The sequence below is a fragment of the Neolamprologus brichardi genome, chromosome 7 (assembly GCF_056152115.1).
Source record: "Neolamprologus brichardi isolate AB-2024 chromosome 7, ASM5615211v1, whole genome shotgun sequence".
Lineage (NCBI taxonomy): Eukaryota > Metazoa > Chordata > Actinopteri > Cichliformes > Cichlidae > Neolamprologus > Neolamprologus brichardi.
In genome coordinates, this window is record NC_142110.1 from 21,184,325 (window position 1) to 21,207,456 (window position 23,132).

A 23,132-nucleotide genomic window follows, 5' to 3' on the forward strand; every position below is an offset into this window, starting at 1 on the left:
TTTATCATACAGAAATCCAGAGGAGCATTGTTGACACTGCATTTCTTTCTCCTTCCTTCAAATATCTCCGTGATTAAGTCCAGTTCTTCACACTGACAGAAAGCCGACTTTCACTGGTAGAGCTTCGTGTGGCCCGCGGTGTAAAATGAGCTTGACACCCCAACCGCCGCCCTCGGTAATCCTCCACCAGTATCGGAACTGTAGGTTTTGTGCGTGCTGGAGAAGAGGCTGTTTCCCTGCGCTGCTACCTCGGTTTTTAGCGGGTCATATTCAAACGCAGAGTGACGTGTCTTCCAGTTTGCGCCAATGCCAGTGGAGAGGGGGCGTGTCCAACTATTTTGTTACAAACACGAATCCGGAGTAAGGAGTCTTTTTACTGGGTATGTAACGGCTGCTTAAACTAAATAATATCAAGAGTGTCGCTGCGTTACGATGCGTGTGATTGTTGCGAAGGATCTGAGGGCGGTCTGGTGTCAGTGGTGGCTTTTTTTTAACATTCTTAATATTTTGTGCGCGTAAATGAATTGCGAGGCTCTTGTTTCGAGAGTAAACGGCAGCAGAATAGCCAGCTTCATAAGGTGTTGGCTGCTTAAATGTGCGGGATGGCATTATGTCGGCCAGTAAACAGCCTCCCGGGGCTGTGTGGACACCATCTGAGGCATCCCCTCTGTCTGCGAGTCGAAGCATTTTTGTCTGCAGCGTTGTGTGAGCGTGTAATGGATCGGCAGGGGGAAGGAGGGGAGGGGGTGTAGTTGTTGTGGTGAGACAGGTTAGACATTTTTACTCCCGACTAGTGAAGTAAACAAAGAGCTGCAATACGCGCGGTGGTCCCGTCTGCCGGACCCGAGAGAGGGAGAGGGGGGGAAGCGGAGAATGGCGTGGCTCCGGTATTGCCACACAGCTCCGCCGTAGTTCTCGTTTCGTTTGACTTTGGCATTGTTTAGTAAGGACGACCGGATCGGCTCTTTCTGTCCATAAAAGCCGCCGTGCTGCCCGCCGAGGCCCCACTGAATCTCCCAGTCCACCGGTACTCGCGTAAAACAAACCGCGAGTGAGCGGTGAGTGAGTGTTTTAGTGCCGCGAACCCTTTTGTTTGTGGACTCCGCAGCCAGCGTCGACCGAGCGAGTGCGCGGTGCAGAGGGGCTGGCTGGTCCTGCTAGCTGTGCGCCTCGGTGCTGGGGCTGTCTCCGCGTTTCATCCAGATGGGAACTTAAAGGGGAGCACTTTAATGTCACGCTTTTTGTTCGTCTGTGTTCGGCTTGGAGCGTTCGTGGAGATGGGTGTAATTATAACGGGGGGGGGGGAGGAAACCAACTCGGGATAGTGAAGCTGTGCGTGTGTATGTGTGTGCTGCAGCCGACGGTCGCAGCTGAATCCTCTGCCTGGGCTGGAGGGAGGAATCCCGGGCTGCTGTTGCAGCTCCGCCTGTCGTGGGCGAGGGTTTATTTCGGAAGTTCCACCTTTTTAGGGGATTTGTAATGCGGGATCCGTGCAGCGATTGGCTGCAGTGCCCCCCCCCCCCCCCCCCCCCCACACACACACACACACACACACACTTCCCCGCCCCCTTACTGTGGGAGGGACACAAGCCTTAATGGCATAGCCCGCCCACAAAAGTCACGTGCCTCAAAACTCCAGGAAGTAGTTAATTGTTTTTCAAGATTGGGTGGATGGATAGATTACTTAATGAACGTTAATAGGGAAAATGCAGTATTGCAAACAGCAGGGCAGAAAAAAAGAATTAATACATAGATGCAAAAACTAATTTAAAATAGAAACCAGAAAGACCGAAAATTCCAAATATTTATTTATTTATGTTTATATTATGGTAGCTCCAACCATCACAGCATTTTAAATGCATAGTTGCTGGACAATGGCAGCCGCTGCAGCAGAAAAGTCCTAACTTTTTATTTTTTGTAAAACAACCCCTTGAAACATTTTTTGTGGGAAGTTGAACTGTAAATCTACTCTTACACAATACCGCCAAAGGAACCCTGCATCTAAACATTATATTTTGCATTAAAATTCTGCAGATTATCTTGCATGTAGAAAAGCTGCAATGTGGTATGATGTGATGCTGATGCCTTGTGTGTGCTGTGAACTAAACTTCAATTAAACTTCATCTTAGAAGAGCCATACCATAGAGCACCAATCATTCCGTGACTATGTCCATTGAGTCAAAAAACAAAGAAATATCAATAATCACACTTGTGCTTTATTTATTAAGTAGTTATTATTTATTGAACATCCATCAGTTGTGCAGTAAATGACATGGAATATATGTGGATGTGTCGCTGTTGTTATGAGGTTAAAAGAACAAGACTTACAATTTAAACCAGTGGTGTCAATCACATTTTACACTGAAGACAACATACTGTACACTTTGATCATAAGTGGGTGGGATGAGTAAAAACATTTTTTACATAAAATACAGAAAAGGTTCTGCCAATTCCTTGACCAGACTGTCCTGTAATTATAAAATATGTTTTCATGAATTTACAGAAAATGTACTTGTACCCCCATGGACTCAATGTAACAGAATCCAAAAAAACAAAACAGAATTGTTACAGTACATAGTGGAGAAACGGGAACTTTTCTGTAATATAACTGTTTATCTATTAGTTAATTACTTTAGCTTAGTAGTAATGGAACTGGAGGTGATGGGTATAGTTGGAAAACCTGTAAAACGTATGAAAATACAGTTAAAAGTTCAAAATCTATGCATTCCTTCTCAAAGCTGGCCAGTGGGCAGGATTGGAGTCTTGGCTGGGCCAATTCTGGCCTCCAGGTCTTATGTTTGACATCACCAGTGGATGCTATTTAAAACCCAGTAACTGCCGTCTGTATATTAATGTTCAAATTCATCTTCAAAGCAAGATAAAAAAAAAAAACTCTCAAATGCTCTTTAAACTTTTCCCTGGTCAGTAACATGCTTATTCCTCTTGATGAAACTCATGTGGCGCCTTATCTAACACCTCCGTTACCGTGTTATACTTTAATAATGGACGGGCTGTGCTTTCTACGTTCGTCTCTAAACATGGTGCTATTATGCTTTCCCCATTTATACTGCAGCTGAGCCTCTCCGCTCTGTGCTGGCATTATCGCGCTTCAAGTCAAAAGGGTGTGCTTGGTAACTGCTCGAGAAATCTTTGATTGACAGTTCAATTTCACAACCAAACTCGTCGCCCCGCCCTTGTCCGGGTTCTTCGAACAGGCTGACCAATAGCTCCTAAAAGGAGGACCGCTTTTCACTCCAGGGTGAAAGCCCCGCCCACCCCAGCTAACCGAACGGAGATTGTTTTCGTTTGTAGGGGAGATTCTCACTTTGTAGCTTGAATTGTTTATTTCAAGTAATACGCCATAGATTAATTGCTTTTTGCAGATACACCGAGTTTCTGTCTTCTCCAGTCAGTGGTGTAGCCTTTCACCACAAGCGAACGGATTATCGTACCATCACCACCGAACTTCTGCTTGCTATTTGGGAGAGAGGGGTGAGTTCATTCAGCAAGCTAGTGTTGGCAAGCTAACTCCCTCCGGTCAGAAGACGTTTTAACAAGATCACGTAGATGATCGATGCTTCTTTGTATGCCGTTCACTCATAAGTCGATCTAAAGCCATCAGTGTGGCAAATCGTTAGCAAATATTCGCCGTTTCAGCGAGAGCCCACCAGATCGCTAATGGCTTAGCTGCATGTGCTTCCTTCTCCTAGCCCCGGACAGCGATCGGTGTCAGGCTACTCATGTTGTTTACATTAGCTAGCTGCTAGCAGACAGCAAACAACTCCCGTCGACAGAACAAGTTCCCAGCAAAGTTAATTAAAATAAACAGTATACATTTATTTTAGCCTGACCGTTCAGCAGGGTGCCTTGCGTACGAGTTGCTCTTGGCTCTTACCTGCTGGAAAATGGAGCGTAAACGCGCTGAACTCCTGCGCCACGCTCTAAATGGCGGGCGTGGGGAAAGCGTAACTCGAGGTCGCTGCTTGTAAAGGCCTGTAAACGGGACGGGAGAACCGCGGTTGTGGGGCTGTTACCGTGTAATAGACACAACCGCGTTTTCATATTGGAGGACTGTAACGTTACTACACTGCGCTTCTGTCTGTAAATACCACAGGCTGGCTTTCTTTGGCCGTGCGGAACGACTCGTTTGCTGGCACGGTGGAACTCAGCTGCTGGTGGGAGCAGAGAGGAAGCGTCAGAAGCAGCAGCGCACGAGCACTCGTGTTTATCATTGTGTTACTTTTGCTCGACACGCGCGTGTAGAATTTTATTAGCTGCCTGACTTTAGCGCTTTTATCTTTTTTTAAGTACGCCATTCCTTCGAGTGCCCGAGAGTTGCCATCGTCTTGAGGAAGTTGTGAATGGCAGACCGACTTCCACGTTCCCACAGCACCTGTTTGTCAGTGACGTAGGCTGCGTGTCTCATTGGCTGCTCGGAGCGCGAGTCGTACATTCAGTTCATGCTAACGTTGTCATCCATGTAGCACGTAGAGACACGGGACAGATAAGACAAGGCAGAGGGGATCCGCGACAAGCCACAAGTTCTCGTAGAAATGTATTTTTGTCAGCGGCGTAGCCAGAAATACAGAAAAATACACAATACACTTTGGCTCAACCAAACGTGTATCAGTAACGCCTGCGTGTAGCTGAGGGAGGGGAGGGGGGGGGGGTATAATTAAATCATATTCATCGAGTCATTAACGTGGCTATTACTTTAATGTAGCAGCTGATTTAATTGCCTGTATTCTGCCGTATTATTACAGCTAATGCTACCTGTGTATATTATGTATACATTTGAAAACTGCAAAATAATGAGAAAATAAGAAACTAGAACTCTGACGAAAATTAAAGTTTAGTATTTCCATCCAAAATACACTAAAGTAGAAGCTGAAAGCAGCAAAACATGCAAGTACTTAAATAAAGTGCAAGTACACGGAGCAATATTAGAAAGTAGTGAATTACCCATGATTAAATTATTATGGTACACACATTTTGTAGCTTCATCCGCTACATTATTTGTGATTAAAGTCCTTGTTTTAGCCAGTTTTTTATGTGCACTGCTGGAGTGGTAAACACCATTTTTTAATTTTTACCATACTCCTGTACAGTTGTCTTCTTCCCTTTGAAAAATACTGGCTAAAATGTGTTATGTTTTTAATCTAAATATGGACAGGAATAATTGTAAAACTAACTTAAGAAAAAAAAACTTCTATAATTTTATTAATCAGAAGGAAATTCATACATCAGTAACCAGGCTTCCCCCACACATAATAAAATCAAAATAGAAACTTCACTAAATACAAAATATGTGCCCCGTCCTCACATGGGAACTGCAGTAAACGTAACTTTGTGGCATTCTTGCTGCGGCGGGCAAGAGGGAGGGTACAGATAACACTGGTGCAGAAGTGCACAATGCAAAACAACAAAAAGACCCCCCCCCCCCCCCCCCCAAAAAAAAAAAAAAGAAAGAAAGAAGAAGTGGGGACTCAAGACTCCCAGGTGCTGTATCCTGTGTGTAGTTCACCTTTGCCTGCCAGCTTTTCTTGAATTCTCCAAACGTGCACATGGCCGAACAGCTGTTCAGGAAGCTCCATATTCATGCATAAAAGTTGGATATAGTTTCTAATGAGAAAAAAATGCTGTTAAAGTAGTCAAATCACATGTTAATGAATCAATATGGTCACATTTTATTGACCTTGATAAACGTAGAGGCTTCTTTTTGGTGCTGAAAGCATCAGACGTTTCAATAAATCTGCGTACTGTGAAGATGGTTATGCAATCATTTTCTGCCACAGCCAAACAAGAAAAGTGGTTCACTGTGTGTGTGTTTGTTTGTCTATAAATTCACAGTACAAGCAAAAAAATATATATTCCCACAAATTCTTGAATGAAATTGTGAGTTTGGTGTAATAGATTGAGATAACTTCTCAGAGGTCTGCCAGTTTAAAATGGGCTCCATATGTTGCTGTGTATTTACAGATCTCGCAGCTCTCCCGAGTATGCGTACATAATGAAGCGGCGTGGGGAGGATCCGGAAACGGTTTTTGCGTCCCCGCAGCGGCGCCTCGGTGGCAACGCGGAGGCTTTCCAGCATCGTGTCCTGGCCCCTGCTCCAGCTCCGGCTGTGTACGAGGCCGTGTCTGACAACATGCAGCCCACAGCAGGCGTCCAGTACTCCGTCCCACAAGGATATCAGGTACACCGTGTTGGCCCACTCAAGATTTATTTGATCGTTTTGTTTGAAGAGTTATCATTTAGTGAGGACATAGCAACTTTTCTTTACTAAGCACTCACAACTCATGCTCCAGGCTTCCCCACCTGTCAGCTGTGCACATTCTGTCTATGTGTCTCAGTTTATATCGCCTTGAGGGGACTGTTGTTGTGATTTGGCACTACCTAAATAAAACTCAGTCTAATTTTAAGGCACTATGTGTCACTTTCACATGGTACTATTTGCTATACTTTTAATAAAACCTCTCTGATTTCCCAGGTTCCCACAGTGGCCCAGAACAGTGGCGGGCATGGGCACACTCCAAGCCCAGCTGTCCATGGGGGCTCCCACCACCACAGCCCGGCAGTGCAGTCCCACGGGCCCTCGGTGATGTCAGGGCACACCCATACAGTTGCTCCTCAGGCCTCTGCACAGGGCCAGCAGCAGTTCCAGAGACTCAAGGTCTGTAAATCTAATTTTACTTTTACAGTTGAAAATGCTAAAGAGGTTTGGGGAAATTAACAAAGCTACATTATTAGAACTTCTCTGGAAATGAGTTTATTTTTAAGTCATTTGTTTTTTAGTTTGTTGTTTTTTGGTAGTTTAAACACAGCTTTTATTTATTTGCACTGTGATGGTAAAAACAAATAAGATCCATTCATAGTGATGGTTCATTATGCCTTAGACTGAAACATTTAAAATGTGTGGTAGTAGAGAAAATCTGCCCTTTTTAGGCAGATCACACATCAGTTGTGAAATTCAGTTCAGTTTATAGCGGATGCAGGTACCAGTGTTTTGGAAAAAAAACCATGGCACATAAAGCTGACTTTCCTCTCTCCCTCTCTCTCTCTCTCTCCCTAAGGTGGAAGACGCTTTGTCTTACTTGGATCAAGTGAAGCTGCAGTTTGGCAACCAGCCACAGGTCTACAACGACTTTTTAGACATAATGAAAGAGTTCAAATCCCAAAGGTGAGGCCACGGTTTTGATTAAAGATTGATCCCTTAAAAGTTGACCGACTTTCTAGCGCAAATTTTAAATTTGATCGTGTTACCTACAGGAGCAGACGAATATTCAATGCAGGTTTTTGCTTGAATCGTATTAGCGTACAATTAAAGTGAGCAGTTAAACACAGTGGGAAAAAGTATTGGGGTTATTTATCTAATTTATTTACATTAGTTTTTTTCGGTTCATCGTGAATGGTAGCGGCTCCATACTGAATCCAATAACCTCACGGACGGTCGCACTGGAGTGAAATTATGATAATATTTTTTAACGAGCTGAGGACGACGCCTTATATTAGCACAATTGAGCACAATTGCAATAAAAAGCTTCGCGACACGTGTTAAACAACAGCAGCGACATTCTCGCTTCTAAACTGCGTCTCTGAGCGAACAAATTGAGAGGAAAAGTTCCTGAGCGAACTAGAATAAGCGTCAGCGGATCTTTTCAGTCATGTCACTTGAGTTTGGACACGGTTTGCAGTTAAGTAGAAGAAAAGCAACAAACACTTTTGCAAACATACAAACAGAAGGTAATGGTATTTCAGGGGTGAAGTACCTCCGAGTCTGCTGCTTAGCATAGCTTAGCTTAAGATAGCTTAGTTTTGTTCGAGTTAGCTTGTTTCATGCTAGGTTGGCACTTTCGCCAGCCGCTGCGGCCGCCGCGTAGCGAAGTAAACAACAACAATAAAATGTTGTGTAGACGAAATGATTCGTGGCACTAACGTGGACCTAGACATTAAACGTTTTTGACCAGTCGTTTATTTTACTTTTCCCCCTTCAACATAAAACGAGCTGGCATTTTTTCCACAAGCAACAAGTCTTGTACAGTTAGCACCTACAGAGATGCATTTATATGGTTTAATTTAAAGTCCTAAGAGTACACACTGCTCTTGATGCCTCAGATGTTGCCAGGTTTTAAATGTACTCGATATCTCCCCAGGTATAACTGAATTTTCAAATTCTTTCTGCTTTTGCGTTTCCAGTATTGACACTCCCGGAGTGATCAGCAGAGTGTCACAACTCTTCAAAGGTCACCCTGACCTCATCATGGGCTTCAACACTTTCTTGCCTCCGGGCTACAAGATCGAGGTCCAGACCAATGACCTAGTCAATGTGACAACACCGGGTCAGATCCACCACATCACCCCACATGGCATTTCAGTCCAGAACATCCCCATATCGGGAGCTGCTCCCCAACCTCCGCCTCCGCTTCCCTCTTCTGCAACCACCACTGCTCCGCCCCTTCTAACACAGCCCACGCCTGCCAAGACCAGCAAGGTGAGAATAAAATGTGGTGGAGTAGAAACTGAATATTGTGTGGGGTTTTCATTTTTTTATTTTTACTGTGAAGCATGTGTTTCAGTACACTTAAAATCTTTCCTGTTTCAGCCTCCTCAGCCCCAGGCGTTAACACCAAGCAGCCAGAGCAATCCGTCCATCCCTGCCTACACCTCTCCCCGCTCGCCACCTATGCAGCTCCATCCACCACTCAGCGGGACCCCCACCGGCCCACCCATGCAGAACAACCAGCCAGTGGAATTCAACCATGCCATCAACTACGTCAACAAGATCAAAAACCGCTTCCAGGGCCAGCCTGACATTTACAAAGCCTTCCTGGAGATCCTCCATACTTACCAGGCCAGTGTCTCAAAATGAAAGCCAAAGTGAAGTTCTAAAGTGTTTCTGAGCTTAAATTTTGAATTTACATTAAAATTAGCTTTTAAAGAGGACCTTTTATGCTGATTTCCAACTGTTTTTGCTGTAGCTCTGTACTGTTCCTGCATGCAATGTCAAAATGTATGGAAAAGCTACTGTTTTTTGTTAGTGCTGCTCTTGGTCATTTAGCCTGGCTTCTACTATGGAGTACACAGAAGCGGCCACAATTCATGTAATGAGATATATGACAGGAAAAATATTAAAAAAGCCCAGTAGAGTGACTTTTAATCACTCAATTTGTTTGTGTTCCTCCACCCACAGAAGGAGCAGCGTAATGCGAAGGAGGCTGGAGGAAACTACACACCAGCTCTGACTGAACAGGAGGTTTATGCTCAGGTGGCCAGGCTCTTCAAGAATCAGGAGGATCTACTCTCTGAGTTTGGGCAGTTTCTCCCTGATGCCAACAGTTCAGTGGTGAGAAAATCCATATATTTAATGTACCATATTCTACTCATGAGTTCAGATTTATTAGAGACACCTTAAACACAAAGGTAATGTTTATTCATTAAAATCAGCCTCTCAGAATAATGTTCCCCCCATAGTCTGTGATCTGTCATGTTGATGCGCTCGTGTCTTAATCTGTGTTTTGTATTCGTCATAGCTATTAAATAAGACCACTGCTGAGAAGGCCGAGTCTGTACGAAACGACCACGGTGGCACTGCCAAAAAGCTTCAGCTCAACAACAAACAGAGGCCCAATCAGAACGGCTGCCAGATCCGTCGCCATCCCACGCCAGGGGCCACGCCCCCTATCAAGGTACATGCAGTCTCATACTGCTAAGCCCAATTTGGTTTTATTTCCATGTTTTATGTGAAGTGTTTGAAAGTTTTGGTTTTTAAATTATTGAACCTGTGTCTTGAATGTCGTTTTGGGAATGCTGCAGAAGAAGCCGAAGTTACTGAACTTGAAAGATTCCTCAGTGGCAGAGGCCAGCAAGCATGGAGTCGGCACAGAATCTCTGTTCTTTGAGAAGGTGAGTTTATATTTTGTTTTTTAGTTTGAATAAGAGGAAAGGGGAATTAAAAAGTGGATCGTCTTCCTCCATCCCACCCTGTCCCTAGCTTCCTCTTTTGTCACACGAACCCACTGCATGTCCTCCTTCACTACATCCATGAATCTTCTCTATATTCTTCCTCTTTTCCTCCTGCATGTTAGCTCCATATTCTCCGGCCTTTGTTCCAATATATGCACTATTCCCCCTCTGCACTCCTGTCCAAACAATGTGTAACATAATCACAGAGCAACTTAACTTTATTTGCTAGTTTATCCGAAGAACACAGGCTTTGTGTTGGTGGTTCTTGTTGTTCTCAAAAACTTGACCTATGCCACAAGACTTCAGCAGATTTTTATATTTTAGGTGCGCAAAGCCTTGCGAAGTGCAGAGGCCTACGACAACTTCTTGCGATGTCTGGTCATCTTTAACCAGGAGGTGATTTCCAGAGCTGAACTGGTGCAGCTGGTGCTGCCGTTTTTAGGGTGAGTAACTCGGATCACGTAAAATAAAACTTTTGCAGTAAATTTGATAGATTTATTTATTTTATTTTTTGGTTGTTTTGTTTTTTTTGTTTTTTTTATATCTTTCTGTTAAACAGAAAATTCCCTGAGCTATTCAACTGGTTCAAAAACTTCCTGGGGTATCGTGAAATGTCCCACATTGAAACATACCCCAAGGAGCGGGCTACCGAGGGCATCGCCATGGAGATTGATTATGCTTCCTGTAAGAGACTAGGCTCCAGTTACAGAGCCCTGCCTAAAAGCTACCAGCAGCCCAAGTGTACAGGCAGAACTCCACTTTGTAAAGAGGTGAGAGAGGAGCGGACATCCAGGCGCTCATAAAGCTACTGTGTTGTTCTTTAACAGCAGTTGTCCTTTTTTCTGCTTTGATTTAGATTTATCTTGTTTATCATTTCTGAAAGTAGCTGTTGAAACTCACTTGTCATTTCTTCCTGGTTGATTGGTTCGCACTTGCAAACAGGATTTGTACAGTAGGAAGGGGAGGGGCTTCTGTACTCACAGCCTGAGCTGTGTGCATTAGAGCCCTTATTTAGCTTTTCTGCTCTCATTGAGTTTAACCTTTAGGCTCACAGGGATAACTTGTACCTGAGCTGAAAATTCTTCCCTTGGTAGATATAATGTATATGAATATAATATGCCACGCTGTCAGAAAATAAGAAAAAAATCTTTTTAATACTTTATAGAGTGATATTGGAAGATTGTATAGAAAAAATTGGATTCGCAAAAAACAAAGTTAATTTCATATTTTTGTAGTTTGTTGGATCCGTTTTTGCTTAATGCTAACAGTCAACCTCATCCTCATGAATGTAGTTTGAGTTGACGTCTGTATTAATTTTTGTGTTTTTTCCCGCTGTGTCCAGGTCTTAAACGACACTTGGGTCTCCTTCCCCTCTTGGTCTGAAGACTCCACTTTTGTCAGCTCCAAGAAGACTCAGTATGAGGAGCACATCTACAGGTGTGAAGATGAACGTTTTGAGGTGAGCTAATACGTGTAACTTGTGTTAATGATGACAACAAAAAGATGATATCCATGAAGGGGGAAAAACATTGTGGTAGATGCTATTTTGCCTTTCCAGAAATTTTCCAATTTTGAAGTTAAATTGGAATAATGACTGACTGGCTATACTGAAAACATCTCTCTTGTTCTCAAACAGCTGGATGTTGTATTAGAGACCAATCTGGCTACCATCAGAGTCTTGGAGACGGTGCAGCGGAAGTTGTCCCGCATGTCCGCGGAGGAACAGGCCAAGTTCCGCTTGGACAACATGCTGGGTGGCTCCTCAGAGGTCATTCACCGCAAGGCCATCCAGAGGATATACGGAGACAAAGCGCCCGACATCATTGACGGCTTGAAGAAAAACCCTGCTGTTTCTGTCCCCATCGTTTTGAAAAGGTACAGCTTGAATCAAGGCCCGAATCATTTACTGTATGTCTTTAACTCTTCACAGTTGCTTGGTCTCTGTGGAGGTTAGAAGATTAAAATAACATGAATCCATTCTGTGAGTTGGCCCACAATTTATAAACACAGTAATCCACACAAGGAAGGGAGCAGAAATATCATGTTGGAGTGGTTAATCCAAAAATGGATTAAGTGAAACAGAATGATCTGGCACCTCCCTCTGTGTCACGCGCTGAAAGATGCAGATTGTTGTTTCAATTGTCATTCAGATTTGGAGTTCTTACATTACTTTTCTTTTCAAACAGGTTAAAGACAAAAGAGGAAGAGTGGCGGGAAGCCCAGCGAGGCTTCAACAAGATCTGGAGGGAGCAGAACGAGAAGTATTACCTTAAGTCTCTCGACCATCAAGGCATTAACTTCAAGCAAAATGACACCAAAGTGCTTCGATCGAAGTCCTTGCTCAATGAAATCGAAAGCATCTATGATGAGGTCATTTTCTTTCTTTCTGTGATCATTTTCAGCACTTGGCAAGCATAAAGGTTTACTATACACTGCTTTAGAAAAAAATATTTTACTGAAGTTTTGTTTTTTTGCTCTGCAGCGTCAGGAGCAGGGCTCTGAGGAGACCACCACACCAGTCACAGGCCCCCACCTGACACTGTCCTACGAGGACAGCCAAATCCTCGAGGACGCAGCAGCCCTCATCATCCACCATGTGAAGCGGCAGACCAGCATTCAGAAGGAGGACAAATACAAAATCAAACAGATCATCTATCACTTCATCCCTGACATGCTGTTTTCTCAGCGGGGCGAGCTTTCAGATGTAGAGGAGGAGGAGGAGGAAGAGGAGATGGAACTGGAGGAAGGAGCTTCTAAAAAGCACAACGGTGTCCCGGGCAGCGGGAGTCCCTCAAAGTCCAAGCTGCTGTTCAGCAACACGGCAGCGCAGAAGCTGCGCGGCTGCGACGATGCCTACAACCTCTTCCTCGTCAACAACAACTGGTATGTCTTCCTGCGGCTTCACCAGACACTCTGCTCACGTCTGCTGCGGCTGTACGAGCAGGCGGAGCGGCAGATCGAAGAGGAGGTCAGAGAGCGGGACTGGGAGAGGGAAGTCCTGGGGCTCAAGAAGGAGAAAAATGACAATCCAGCCATCCAGCTAAGACTGAAGGAGCCCAGTGAGTAACAATATACCCCATATACCCCGATTTTGTGTTACTTTTGTACCATGTCTGTTTGTAAAGGTCCTATCAATGCTATCTTCGTAAAGTGCTTAAACGCACCGCAAACACGATAAAACCAGATTAAACGAAAACATCTTAGAACACTTGGCATAATGTTTTAAAATGGAAGACGCATGACAAGACCTAAGTGTCGTATCAAGAGTTTGGCGTGAAGTCTTTAAAAGTGATTTGAGAGAAGATACTGACGAAACAAGTTGCCGTTTATCAGGCAAGTCAGACCACGACTGCATCTCTCGGTCACCTTCTTTTAGCTTGAGGTGGAAACAGTCTGCAGGCTGTGCTCTGGTTGCAGGGACTGCATTTCCAGTATATCTCTAGGCCATGAAGAGCTTTAAATATAACATGTAAAATGTTAAAGTCAGTGCTGTGACTGTAGGAACAGTGAAATGTCAGTAACATGTAGATACATTGAGAAAAACTCACCAGTAGTTTTTGTAACAAAAAGTGGAAATGTTTTTTCCCCTCATGCTGTTCCACTTAGTGATCTGTTTTTATTAAATATTTCTTCTCTCCAGTGGACATCGAGGTGGAAGATTACTACTCTGCTTTCTTGGAGATGGTTCGGAATTTGCTGGATGGCAACATGGAAGCATCTCAGTACGAGGACTCTCTGAGGGAAATGTTCACCATTCACGCTTACATCGCATTCACGATGGACAAGCTCATCCAAAGCATCGTCCGACAGGTATTGGCCTGTTTTCTCAAGGAAAGAGCTGCTGTAGTTGTTTACCAGCCAGTCACTAACTCTCTTTCCTTCAGCTCCAGCACATTGTGAGTGATGAGATCTGCGTCCAGGTAACAGACCTCTACCTGGCAGAGAGCACCAGCGGAGCCACTGGAGGAAGCTTGTCCACACAGTCCTCCAGGAGCTCCGCAGAGACGATCTATCAGCGGAAAGCCGAGCAGCTCATGTCTGACGAGAACTGCTTTAAGGTAAATAAAGTTACCGCTCGCTCTCAAACCTAGCCATGGCATGACGGCAGATTAAACCTTTTGCTAAAGCTTTGGAAATATGGAAATTAGCTCATTTAAAGTTTAGAAGAGGTACTTAAAAGTAATTTTAATTTTAATTTCCTGCACAGCCCAGATGTCAAACTTAATTTGTTGCTGTGAAGAACGTCCTACTTTTACTAACTGGAGAGTTCCCTTTTTTATGTATTTTGGGTGCGTTCACTGTCAATAAATGATCTCCACATTTTAAAACACAAGCAGTATCGTTCAGTCTTTCCCTCACCATTTGCACTCATTTATTGCTTCCATTGACTAAAGCTGCTAAAGCCACCTGTCACCAGCGAGCAGATTTGCTTTTTGCTTTACTTTCAACTTCACTTTCATTAAAGCTTCACTTTAATTAAATATTTATCCCATTTTGTTAAAAACAGAAATTACCCAACTGGCTTTAGTTGAATACCTAAAACCCATTCATCCTGTTTACTTTGACTGCAAACTGACTTGTTACGAAAGAGAGATGGAAACTTCCACTGAACACATCCATTTCCACTCTTTTTATAATGTGTTCAAAAATCTGAAGCTCAGTAAATCTAAAAACTGGAATAAAAGAGTGAAATGTTACAGTATTTCCTGTAATCTGAGCCCTCAGGATATTTTTTTTAATCTGACACATTAAATTATTTCTTACTCTTGGATAGAGAATATCATAGACTATGGTCTGTTGTCACTACACTGAGTCCAACTACTTGCCAGTTTTTAGCCGAAATCCAAATATCAGATCAGCCCATCTCTTTCTGACTATGTTCCTTTCTCTCCTTACTTTCTCTTCGCTGCTTAGCCTTCTTGTTTCTCTCCACTGTCACAGAGTGCTGGTTTAAAGGGGATCGTTGGTGTTCCCTCTGTGTTGACATAAGAGTCCTTATTTTTCGTTTGAAAAGTGTCTTAAACTGTCCGTCCTGTTGCTTTCTCAGGTGATGTTTTTGAGAAACCGAGGACAAGTGCAGCTCACGGTAGAGCTGCTCGACACAGAGGAAGAGAATTCAGACGAGCCCATGGAGGCCGAGGTAAGAGAAACAACGGTAAATCTCGAGTGTCAAGGTCCATTAGCATCAGGAACTATTTTTAAGCCAATAATCCATCTAATCTTTTGGGGGTTTTTTCTTCACATTAAGGATTTAAAAAAAACAAAACATGGCTATTATATAAATGATGTATATATGTTTAATAGGTCCCCTTTAAATAAACAGGCTCTGTGATGTCTAATCAACTGTAAAATGGCAACAATGCTGCACAAATGTTGTTTAAATACTCACACTGATAACAGTATTTGTATGGCAGTAGCAGCTCTTCTTTTATTCCCACACTGCTGAAATGTGGCATTTTATTACACACAGTTCAGTTCACTTAAACTAGTCATTTAAATGCCTGTAATCAAGATAACCAGTGTGTGGAAATACTAGTAAGAACCTGTTGCCAAACCTGTGGTAATACTGGCGCAGTGCTCGTGTTTTCACAATCATAATGTGTGTGTGTTAAACTTGGGTTTTGTACTTGTTTTCTGTTTGCAGCGTTGGTCTGATTATGTGGGACGCTACTTAAACCCAGATTCCACAACTCCTGAGCTGAGGGAACACCTCGCTCAGAAGCCAGTTTTTCTTCCCAGGTGCGTTTTCCACATTTCATCGCTCTCTGATGGGCCACACCCTGTAAAATTCAAACAGGGGGCTTATGATTACAGCAACCCTAATTGACTTGTCCTGACATATTCCTGCTCGATGTCATGAGTCACTTTCATCACGTTTGTCTAAACCAGGAATCTGAGACGGATCAGGAAGTACCAGAAGGGCCGAGAGCAGCTGGACAAGGAGGCCTGCGAGGGTGGCAAGAAATCGCTGGATAAGGAGAAAATGGAGTGCATGTTCAAACTAAACTCATACAAGATGGTCTACGTCTTTAAGTCTGAGGATTACATGTACCGACGCACTGCCCTGCTGCGAGCTCACCAGGTATTTACCAGCTAGTATTGTTATTTAGCTGTTATGCCAGAAATATTTCTTGGTTACAGCGTTCCTGTATTTATCATAAGGGAGGAAAGTGAGTGACCTTTGACCTCTCATTCATTCTGTTTCAAGTCTTGGCTCTGTAAGATGTCAGTGAGGGCGGAAGGCTTAGGCTTAGTTTAAGGTTTCTGTGTTCAGTGAGTAGAAAATCTGTTTCGTGACATCAGTCTTGTTTTTCCTCAGTCACACGAGAGGGTGAGCACGCGACTACACAAACGCTTCCAGGCCTGGGTGGAGGCGTGGGTCAAAGAGCACGTCACCCGCGACATGAGCGCCGAGACCAACAAGTGGCTGATGGGCGAGGGACGTGAAGGCCTACTGCCCTGCAGCACCACCCGTAACCCAGAGGTCCTTCACTTCATGAACATCAACAAGTACCGTGTGAAATACAGCACACCTAGCAAGGCACCGTAGCCAGCCAGACCCACGAGGACAAACGGAAGCAGACTGACTTTTGGGGGGTTTAGGTCTGATATCAAACAGGAATAGAGGTAGAGACGAAGGGTCGTCAATGTGTTTTTAAAGCGGACATGGGAGCACAATTAAGCTAGCTGCCGTGTGTGTTGAGACCGGGGCGGCAGGATTACTGAAATCTTTTTTTTTTTTTCTTTTTTTTTTTTAACCAGCGTTTTTAGCTGGGCCCATTTTTTTTGTTTGTTTTTAAATTTATTTTTCCCCAGGGCCTTCGGTGCCAAAACTTAGGAATGGTCATGTTCCAGTCGCAGACCTGAGCTCTTACCAGCACTCGGAGCCACGTCACAAACTTCCTCAAGCCTTTACGACAGAGCTTAGCGACATAAGAAAAGAGAGTGTGGTGCTTTTTTTACTTTATCACGGCTGAGTTTCAATTCAGCCTTAGACAGTCTGAAGCCATCCAAGTAATTGAGTTCCATCAAAATCAAATACACAGGGATTTATTTATGAAAGTGTTATTCTGTAGTATTCACTGAGAACAATATGATGGACAAGTGCACTTATTTAGAAAAAAAGGGGGAAACTGTTCAGAAATTTTGTTCCCCAGATTGAAGGTTTGGGGGGAGCTCAGTAAAGTCTGAGAGATCTGGTTCAGACATTCCTGTGTTACGGCCAAATCACAATCATGTCTCATCAAGCAGATGGAAAGAGGGTTACAGTTTCTTTTCCAAAACACATGGCAGCACTATTAGAAACGGTGCCTGGGCTCCAAACCGCGTTGTCGGGTTAACGTAGAAAAAAAGCACTGTTACATCTAATGTTTTAAAAAAAGAAAAAAAAATGAAGGGGCCTCACAACACTGTTTGGTCTCAGACTGTAAAATTGTATAGCTCGTGAATGTCAGATACTGACATGTATTCCAGTGTATGTGTTGTGTATATATATTATATATAGTTCTATTAACACACACAATCCTCGCCGCCCTGGAAGTCAACCTTTTTAAGATGCCCTCCGCCAATACACCAGCTTTAACACACTCAAATACAAACACACAAACACACACATGCACATCTTGCTCATGCCCTCATGTTGTAAATACACTGTGTATATAGTCTCCAGACTTTTTTATGACAGATCTGTGTTGTTGTGCTAGTAATACTTTCCAAGCTTACTGTGGACTTTAGTGATAAATGGCTAAAGTTAGTATGTATATGAAAAAGATAAATGCAAGACCATTTATTACCGTTTTTACCAAAGGGAGTCTATTCTAAAATAGCTGTTTTTGCCCCCTTTGTGTGTTCCTTTATGTCTTTTGCTTTTTAATTTCTGTAGTTAAACATGGGGGGTGGGGGAGGGGAGTAGAAATGTATCCAGGTCTTTCCATTTATTTGAAACAAAAACATCTTTTCTTTTCTGAGTGTCACATTTGTTTTCAATAAAATCACTGCCCCCGATTTTTGACAGCCGACACTGTGCGTGGTGATGGTGGGACTCATTTTAAAGTTCAGTGGACTCCGCCACAGTCTCACATTGTGATGCACGCTTTCCTCCCTGGATAGATTTCTGCTGCAAACATCACCCCACACCATATTTTTGATAATGGAAGAAGTCACATGAGCATGTCTTTAGTCCCTTTATTTAGACATTATTTAAAGTAATAATAAAAATGACATTTGTAGCCTACAGAGATCTTTATTGTGTTGAGTGATTTATTTTTTTTCCAAACTTTCCTCTCATCTTTCAGTCTCTGGTTTGCAGTTTTATTGGTGGGAAATATTATGGAAGTTCATAAAATTCAGTACTTCTTTACAGCCCGTGCTCTGAATACGTTATCACCTGTATTGCACCGTAAGAAGTAAAACAAAAAAGACCAAGAAGAATGATTTCTACAGCAAAAATTACAAACTCCCCCAGTTTGCCTTTGAGTTGGCTGAACAAATCAAGTCAGCCAGTTGCTCCTCAGTGCTCTGGAGTTTTTTATTTCTATATAAACACTGCCTGGAATCAAAGCTCGCCTTAATCAAATACAGCCCATCTGCATTAGTTTGTATGCGTATATGATCTTTATGTTCACACACATTTGAACTTTTGTTACTGACCTATGAGGGATAACCAGGGCAGCTCGGTGTTGGAGGAGGAGAAGCTGTCGCAGGTTTTGTACCTACACCGTGTAAATCAGGATCGTTGCAGCTGCTGAATGTGCTGCAGGAACTTTTCAGTCTATTTCAATGAAGCACTTTAAACACCACTAACTAAAGCAGGATCTTCTTATGTAAGATCAGCTGACCTTTTTTTGCACAGCATCTTAAAAAGGCAGAAGAAGTTTTACCTTTTAAGTTACGTATTCCTGACCCGTTATGAAAGAGAATACATGTGGACGAAGAACTTAACGCTATCAGAGTGCAGAGTGCACCTCAAACAGAAAAGTCTCTAAATATGTTCTTTCATCACACTGAAATGTCCAAACTATTATCCAGAATATGTAAACATAATTGTTTCTCCATTAGGCAAAAAGCTAAATTCAAGTGTTAAAACCTGACCTGCATGTGATGAGCCTGATATTGAAGTAAGCTTGAAAAGTTAGACCTTTCAAATGCTGTGACTTATTCTCACAGGGCATCTATCCTACATGGTATTAACATTTACACACAATGCACATTTTAAAGTTTTTCTTTTTTTGAAGCTTAAAGTTGGCTAAAGAAATGTTTTGCTTTGAGAGCAAGGCTTTGGTTTTGAATTGTGTCCACTTCCATGTGACTGTCTCCTGTACAAAAGTTCTGAGGGTTAGAAAATGCTGGAAAAATGACGTATATTAAATGTGGCAGGCTGTACAGTGAGTGCTTAAAATGTTCAAATTTTGATGGTATGAAGAAAAAAGGAAAAATTGCATGGCTTCCTTAAACTAAAGATGGGTTCAGCTCATTTGTAATGTACTTCTGAGTGGATCAGGTGGGAGTCATGCTCTGATTCTTTGAAAGATCCAGCAGCTAAGAAGCTCACTGTCTCATAATAGGCTGTTTTAGATTTTAGCCAACAAATTAACTTAATAATAATTAAATTATTTTTAAACTGGCTAATTTACCCTTCTATTATCCCATCCAGGTCGCACTGTGTAGCTAATTGAATCTTTATAATCCACTGCCATGCTCTTCTGGGAAGTGCTGGGAAAATGATATGTTAATAGGGCTGAAGGTCTCCACAGACTTTCAGCGTGCTTTTATACAGTGAGCAAGAAAGCTGTTTTAAATTGCATCTGCCAAGATAACAATGTCTTTCTAAGGATGTATTAGCATGATTATTAGCACAATGGGATAGTTTAAGAATACCATCATGAAACTGTCAGTTCTCCTAAAATCCTGCAGAGGGAGACCTCACCCTGTCCACCAGCATCCCGGGGTCACTTGTGTTGAGTATACAAGGACAATTATTATGCAGCCTCACAGATGAAGTCGAGTTTTATGTCTTTTGATTTATCTGTGTTGTGTTAATTTGCAGGATGGATGTAGTAGGAAGTAGGTGTTAGACTTTGAGCCTCACTTTTACTGAGAAAAGACATTTTAGGTTAAACGATAAACTCACAAGATTGAGGTCTGTATTTGACAAGATTCATACTGGTGTACTCAGTTGTTTGGAAACTGATATTACACAGAATCCTAAGTGATTGAAATTTAAAAAGCCAAACATTCAGGTTACCATGAAATTGAGAGGAGCAGGAATTTAAGAAGCAGAAAATAGCAACAGGAATACTTTGTTATTTCTTTGTTATGGAGATCAAATGACCATTTTTATTTTATATTATTTATTATTGTCACCTGGCAGAATTCATTTTACACAATGCTGCCGGGTATCCAATGAACTCTGAAGAATACAAAAAAAGAAACTGTTAGACCCTAAAATGCAACATGTTAAGATCAGTGGATTTAAATACAAATCCACTGACTGGATAAAAAATATTTGCTGCTCCTGCGTGGATGTCCAATTTGGTGTTAGCTCATATGATAGATTAGAGGGAGTGCAGCAAAAGTATACACTGGTCACTTCATTAGTTACTCCTTGCTAGTAGTAAGTTTGACCCCCTTTGTGCCTGGTGTGACTTTGCGGCCCATCTGCTTCAGGCTTTGAGAGGCGCTCAGAGATGCTGATCTTCAAACCCTGGCCTTGCATTACCTTTATGTCATATGAGTTATCTGATCAACCCGATGTGCTTCACTAGCACCTGCTCACATGCATACCTTGATTGTGATGAGTAGTTAGCTGAGTCTGGCCATTTTCCTCTGACATCTGGCATCAGCCTGGCATTTTTTTCCCACAGAACTTCTGCTCACTGGACATTTGCTCTTTTTCTCACCCTTCTCTGTGAACTCTAAAGATGGTTGTGTGGGAAAATCCCAGGAGATCAGAAGCTTCTGGAATATTTAAGAGTAGCTCGCCTCGCACCAACAATTAGCTTAAATCTCCTTTCTTTCCAATTCTGGTGCTAAGGTTATCTTGAACATCTCTACATGCTGCCATGTGATTGGCTTATTTTTACACAACCACAGAGAGGCTGCTAATATTTAAATATGATGACACATCCTTTTGGAAAATCGCAAGCAATGAAAGTACCCAGAACTTGTATTGGTCTCACCCCTGAAGGGTGCTGAAGTTTAGCAGGCAGGACTTGTCTTTACAGCCGGCAAGGAACAGTAGAAACAAAAGGACCCAGGACGAGTTCAGGTACGGGTCACTGAGTTCTTCTAGGTGAAAAGGCCTCTGTGGGTGGTCTCACATACTGTACAGAAATCACTGAAAATGCCCCGAAGCCTCTCCCCAAACTTAATGTACCCTAACCCTTTCAGATCCTTTCACAACATTTCCACTCAGACTCACACACACAAACACACTCAGCTTTCACCCACTTTGCTGCCATAGCGTTGAGGCCCTGACAAGGAGTGAGGCTGACACATGCCAACAGAGCCCTCCATGCCTCCCACTAACAGCTCTAACAATGAGATCCTCAAAGGCAGCACCAGCTGAGGGGGGAATGGACACCCCCACCCACCCACCCAAGCTCTTCTGCGTGATTACTTCCATATAGTGCTACACTCCTGAACTTTCAACAGCTCTCTAATATGAGCGCTTCCACAACTTCTGACTTGAGAGCAAACCTATTATCACAGCCACAGAGATTGTATTGTGCTCTGTGCTTGGCAGCCTTGGCGCTCACAATGCAGAGCAATTAACTCGCTCAGAGTGACCTCATACGTTTCTGCTTGTCTCTTTTGTATGTGGAGAGGCTTTTAATTGTCTAAAAATGCTTTTTTTTTTTACTCTTTCAGCGAGAGGGAACATTTTAGTGGAGCACAGTCTCCATGATGGCGGTTTTCCCTGTGTACAAGACCTGTGGTATTGCTGCATACAGATAGATTATCCAAACCTTTTTGTTATAGGTGAAGTATTTTTGGATTGAGTTATAAGGTTTGAGGCCTTGGCAGATTCAAAGAATAAGAAGCGCGAATCAGAGCTGCTATTAATAACACAAAGCACTCATCACTTTTTTCACACAGACCATATGTCTGTGTGACTTTGCGGGTGGATGTTGTGTATGCAAGAGGATTTTTGTGTATGGCGGCGGATGCACAGCTGAGACATCTGCTTAATAGGCTGATTTGTCTCAATGATGAGAAAGCTCTACCCTGCAGGCTCCTCTCTCCTCCATAAAAGGATTAGCCGAGTCCGGCACTCTTGCATAACCGCTGCGAGCTCCTGTGCTTAACAGACAAACTCCCAACAAGTTGTTTTAACTTTTTTTTCTTTTTTAAGAAAAGGTGCTGAAGCCAAGAAGGTCACTGTATTTTTGTAATAGCCACCAAAAGGCAGCACCTGTAGTTACAAAATCCTACATCCTAAAAAAAATGGCCGTCACGCTTCCAAGTTCTTTCCTGATCAGATTTATGGGCTCACTCATTTGTCTTTATATTCAACAAAACATTAAGTCCTTTTCATAAATTTTGATCAGTCTAAGTGTCTGAAAGTTGGATAATCCAGGCGCAGTGTTGGGGAGTAACGGAATACATGTACCGCCGTTACGTATTTAAAATACAAAATATGAGTAACTGTATTCCGTTACAGTTACCGTTTAAAAGGGTGGTATTTAGAATACAGTTACTTTGTTGAAATAAATGGATTACACTGCGGTACTTCCCTGTTTCATATTGTGGCGGGTCAGGCCTGTTTGGGTTTTGTTTGACAGCTACGTTCTGTTGTTCCAGGCGGCAGCGTTACGGTTGCCATGGTTACAGGGTGACGCTCTCTCTCTGCGTGTTTCCTGGGTGAGAGAGGCCTTTTTGTTGTTGTTGTGCTAAGCTAATTGGCAGAATGCTACAGGTATAGCTCTAAAGAATGTAGCATCATAGGCAGTGTAGTCCGTGCTGCAGGGAGAATGGACTGCCATACCCGTTATGTGTCTGTGAGCGAGGGAGGGAGAAAGAGGAAAAGTACGAGCTGTCATCTAGCAAAAACAGGAGCTGGAAGCATGTAAATATAATAATAGCCACTGCAGCCAAGAAGAGTGCCTGACGAGCCCAGTTGTAAGTAAGCTATTAAGACTCGACTGTACACCATTTTCGTGTTTTCCTCC

The 23,132-nt window shown here is 42.9% G+C and overlaps 1 protein-coding gene across 2 annotated transcripts; it reads left to right on the forward strand.

The window, feature by feature from the left end:
- The first annotated feature begins 306 nt into the window (after positions 1 to 306).
- Positions 307 to 18,195, forward strand: sin3aa (SIN3 transcription regulator family member Aa). 2 transcript variants are annotated; one of them, XM_006782438.3, is made up of 21 exons: positions 307 to 380; positions 5,980 to 6,196; positions 6,491 to 6,673; positions 7,074 to 7,180; positions 8,197 to 8,491; positions 8,603 to 8,851; positions 9,191 to 9,343; positions 9,531 to 9,686; positions 9,814 to 9,903; positions 10,288 to 10,406; positions 10,523 to 10,733; positions 11,306 to 11,422; positions 11,600 to 11,838; positions 12,150 to 12,333; positions 12,446 to 13,022; positions 13,604 to 13,773; positions 13,848 to 14,021; positions 15,011 to 15,103; positions 15,608 to 15,702; positions 15,853 to 16,045; positions 16,283 to 18,195. In XM_006782438.3, exons 1-21 carry the CDS (start codon positions 307 to 309, stop codon positions 16,511 to 16,513), a joined length of 3,927 nt encoding a protein of 1,308 aa, XP_006782501.2. In that variant the 3' UTR covers positions 16,514 to 18,195. The 2 variants fall into 2 exon arrangements, with proteins under 2 accessions (XP_006782501.2, XP_006782502.1); XM_006782439.3 differs by lacking the exon at positions 307 to 380 and adding an exon at positions 3,149 to 3,492.
- The last annotated feature ends 4,937 nt before the right edge of the window (positions 18,196 to 23,132 follow it).

Bases quoted from the DNA above. Each gene is read 5' to 3' on its own strand.
- sin3aa (XM_006782438.3), top strand. From the start codon at position 307: ATGCCAGTGGAGAGGGGGCGTGTCCAACTATTTTGTTACAAACACGAA. The intron at 9,904-10,287 runs GTGAGTTTATAT...TTTATATTTTAG, and splicing joins AATCTCTGTTCTTTGAGAAG to GTGCGCAAAGCCTTGCGAAG. The intron at 10,407-10,522 runs GTGAGTAACTCG...TCTGTTAAACAG, and splicing joins CTGGTGCTGCCGTTTTTAGG to AAAATTCCCTGAGCTATTCA.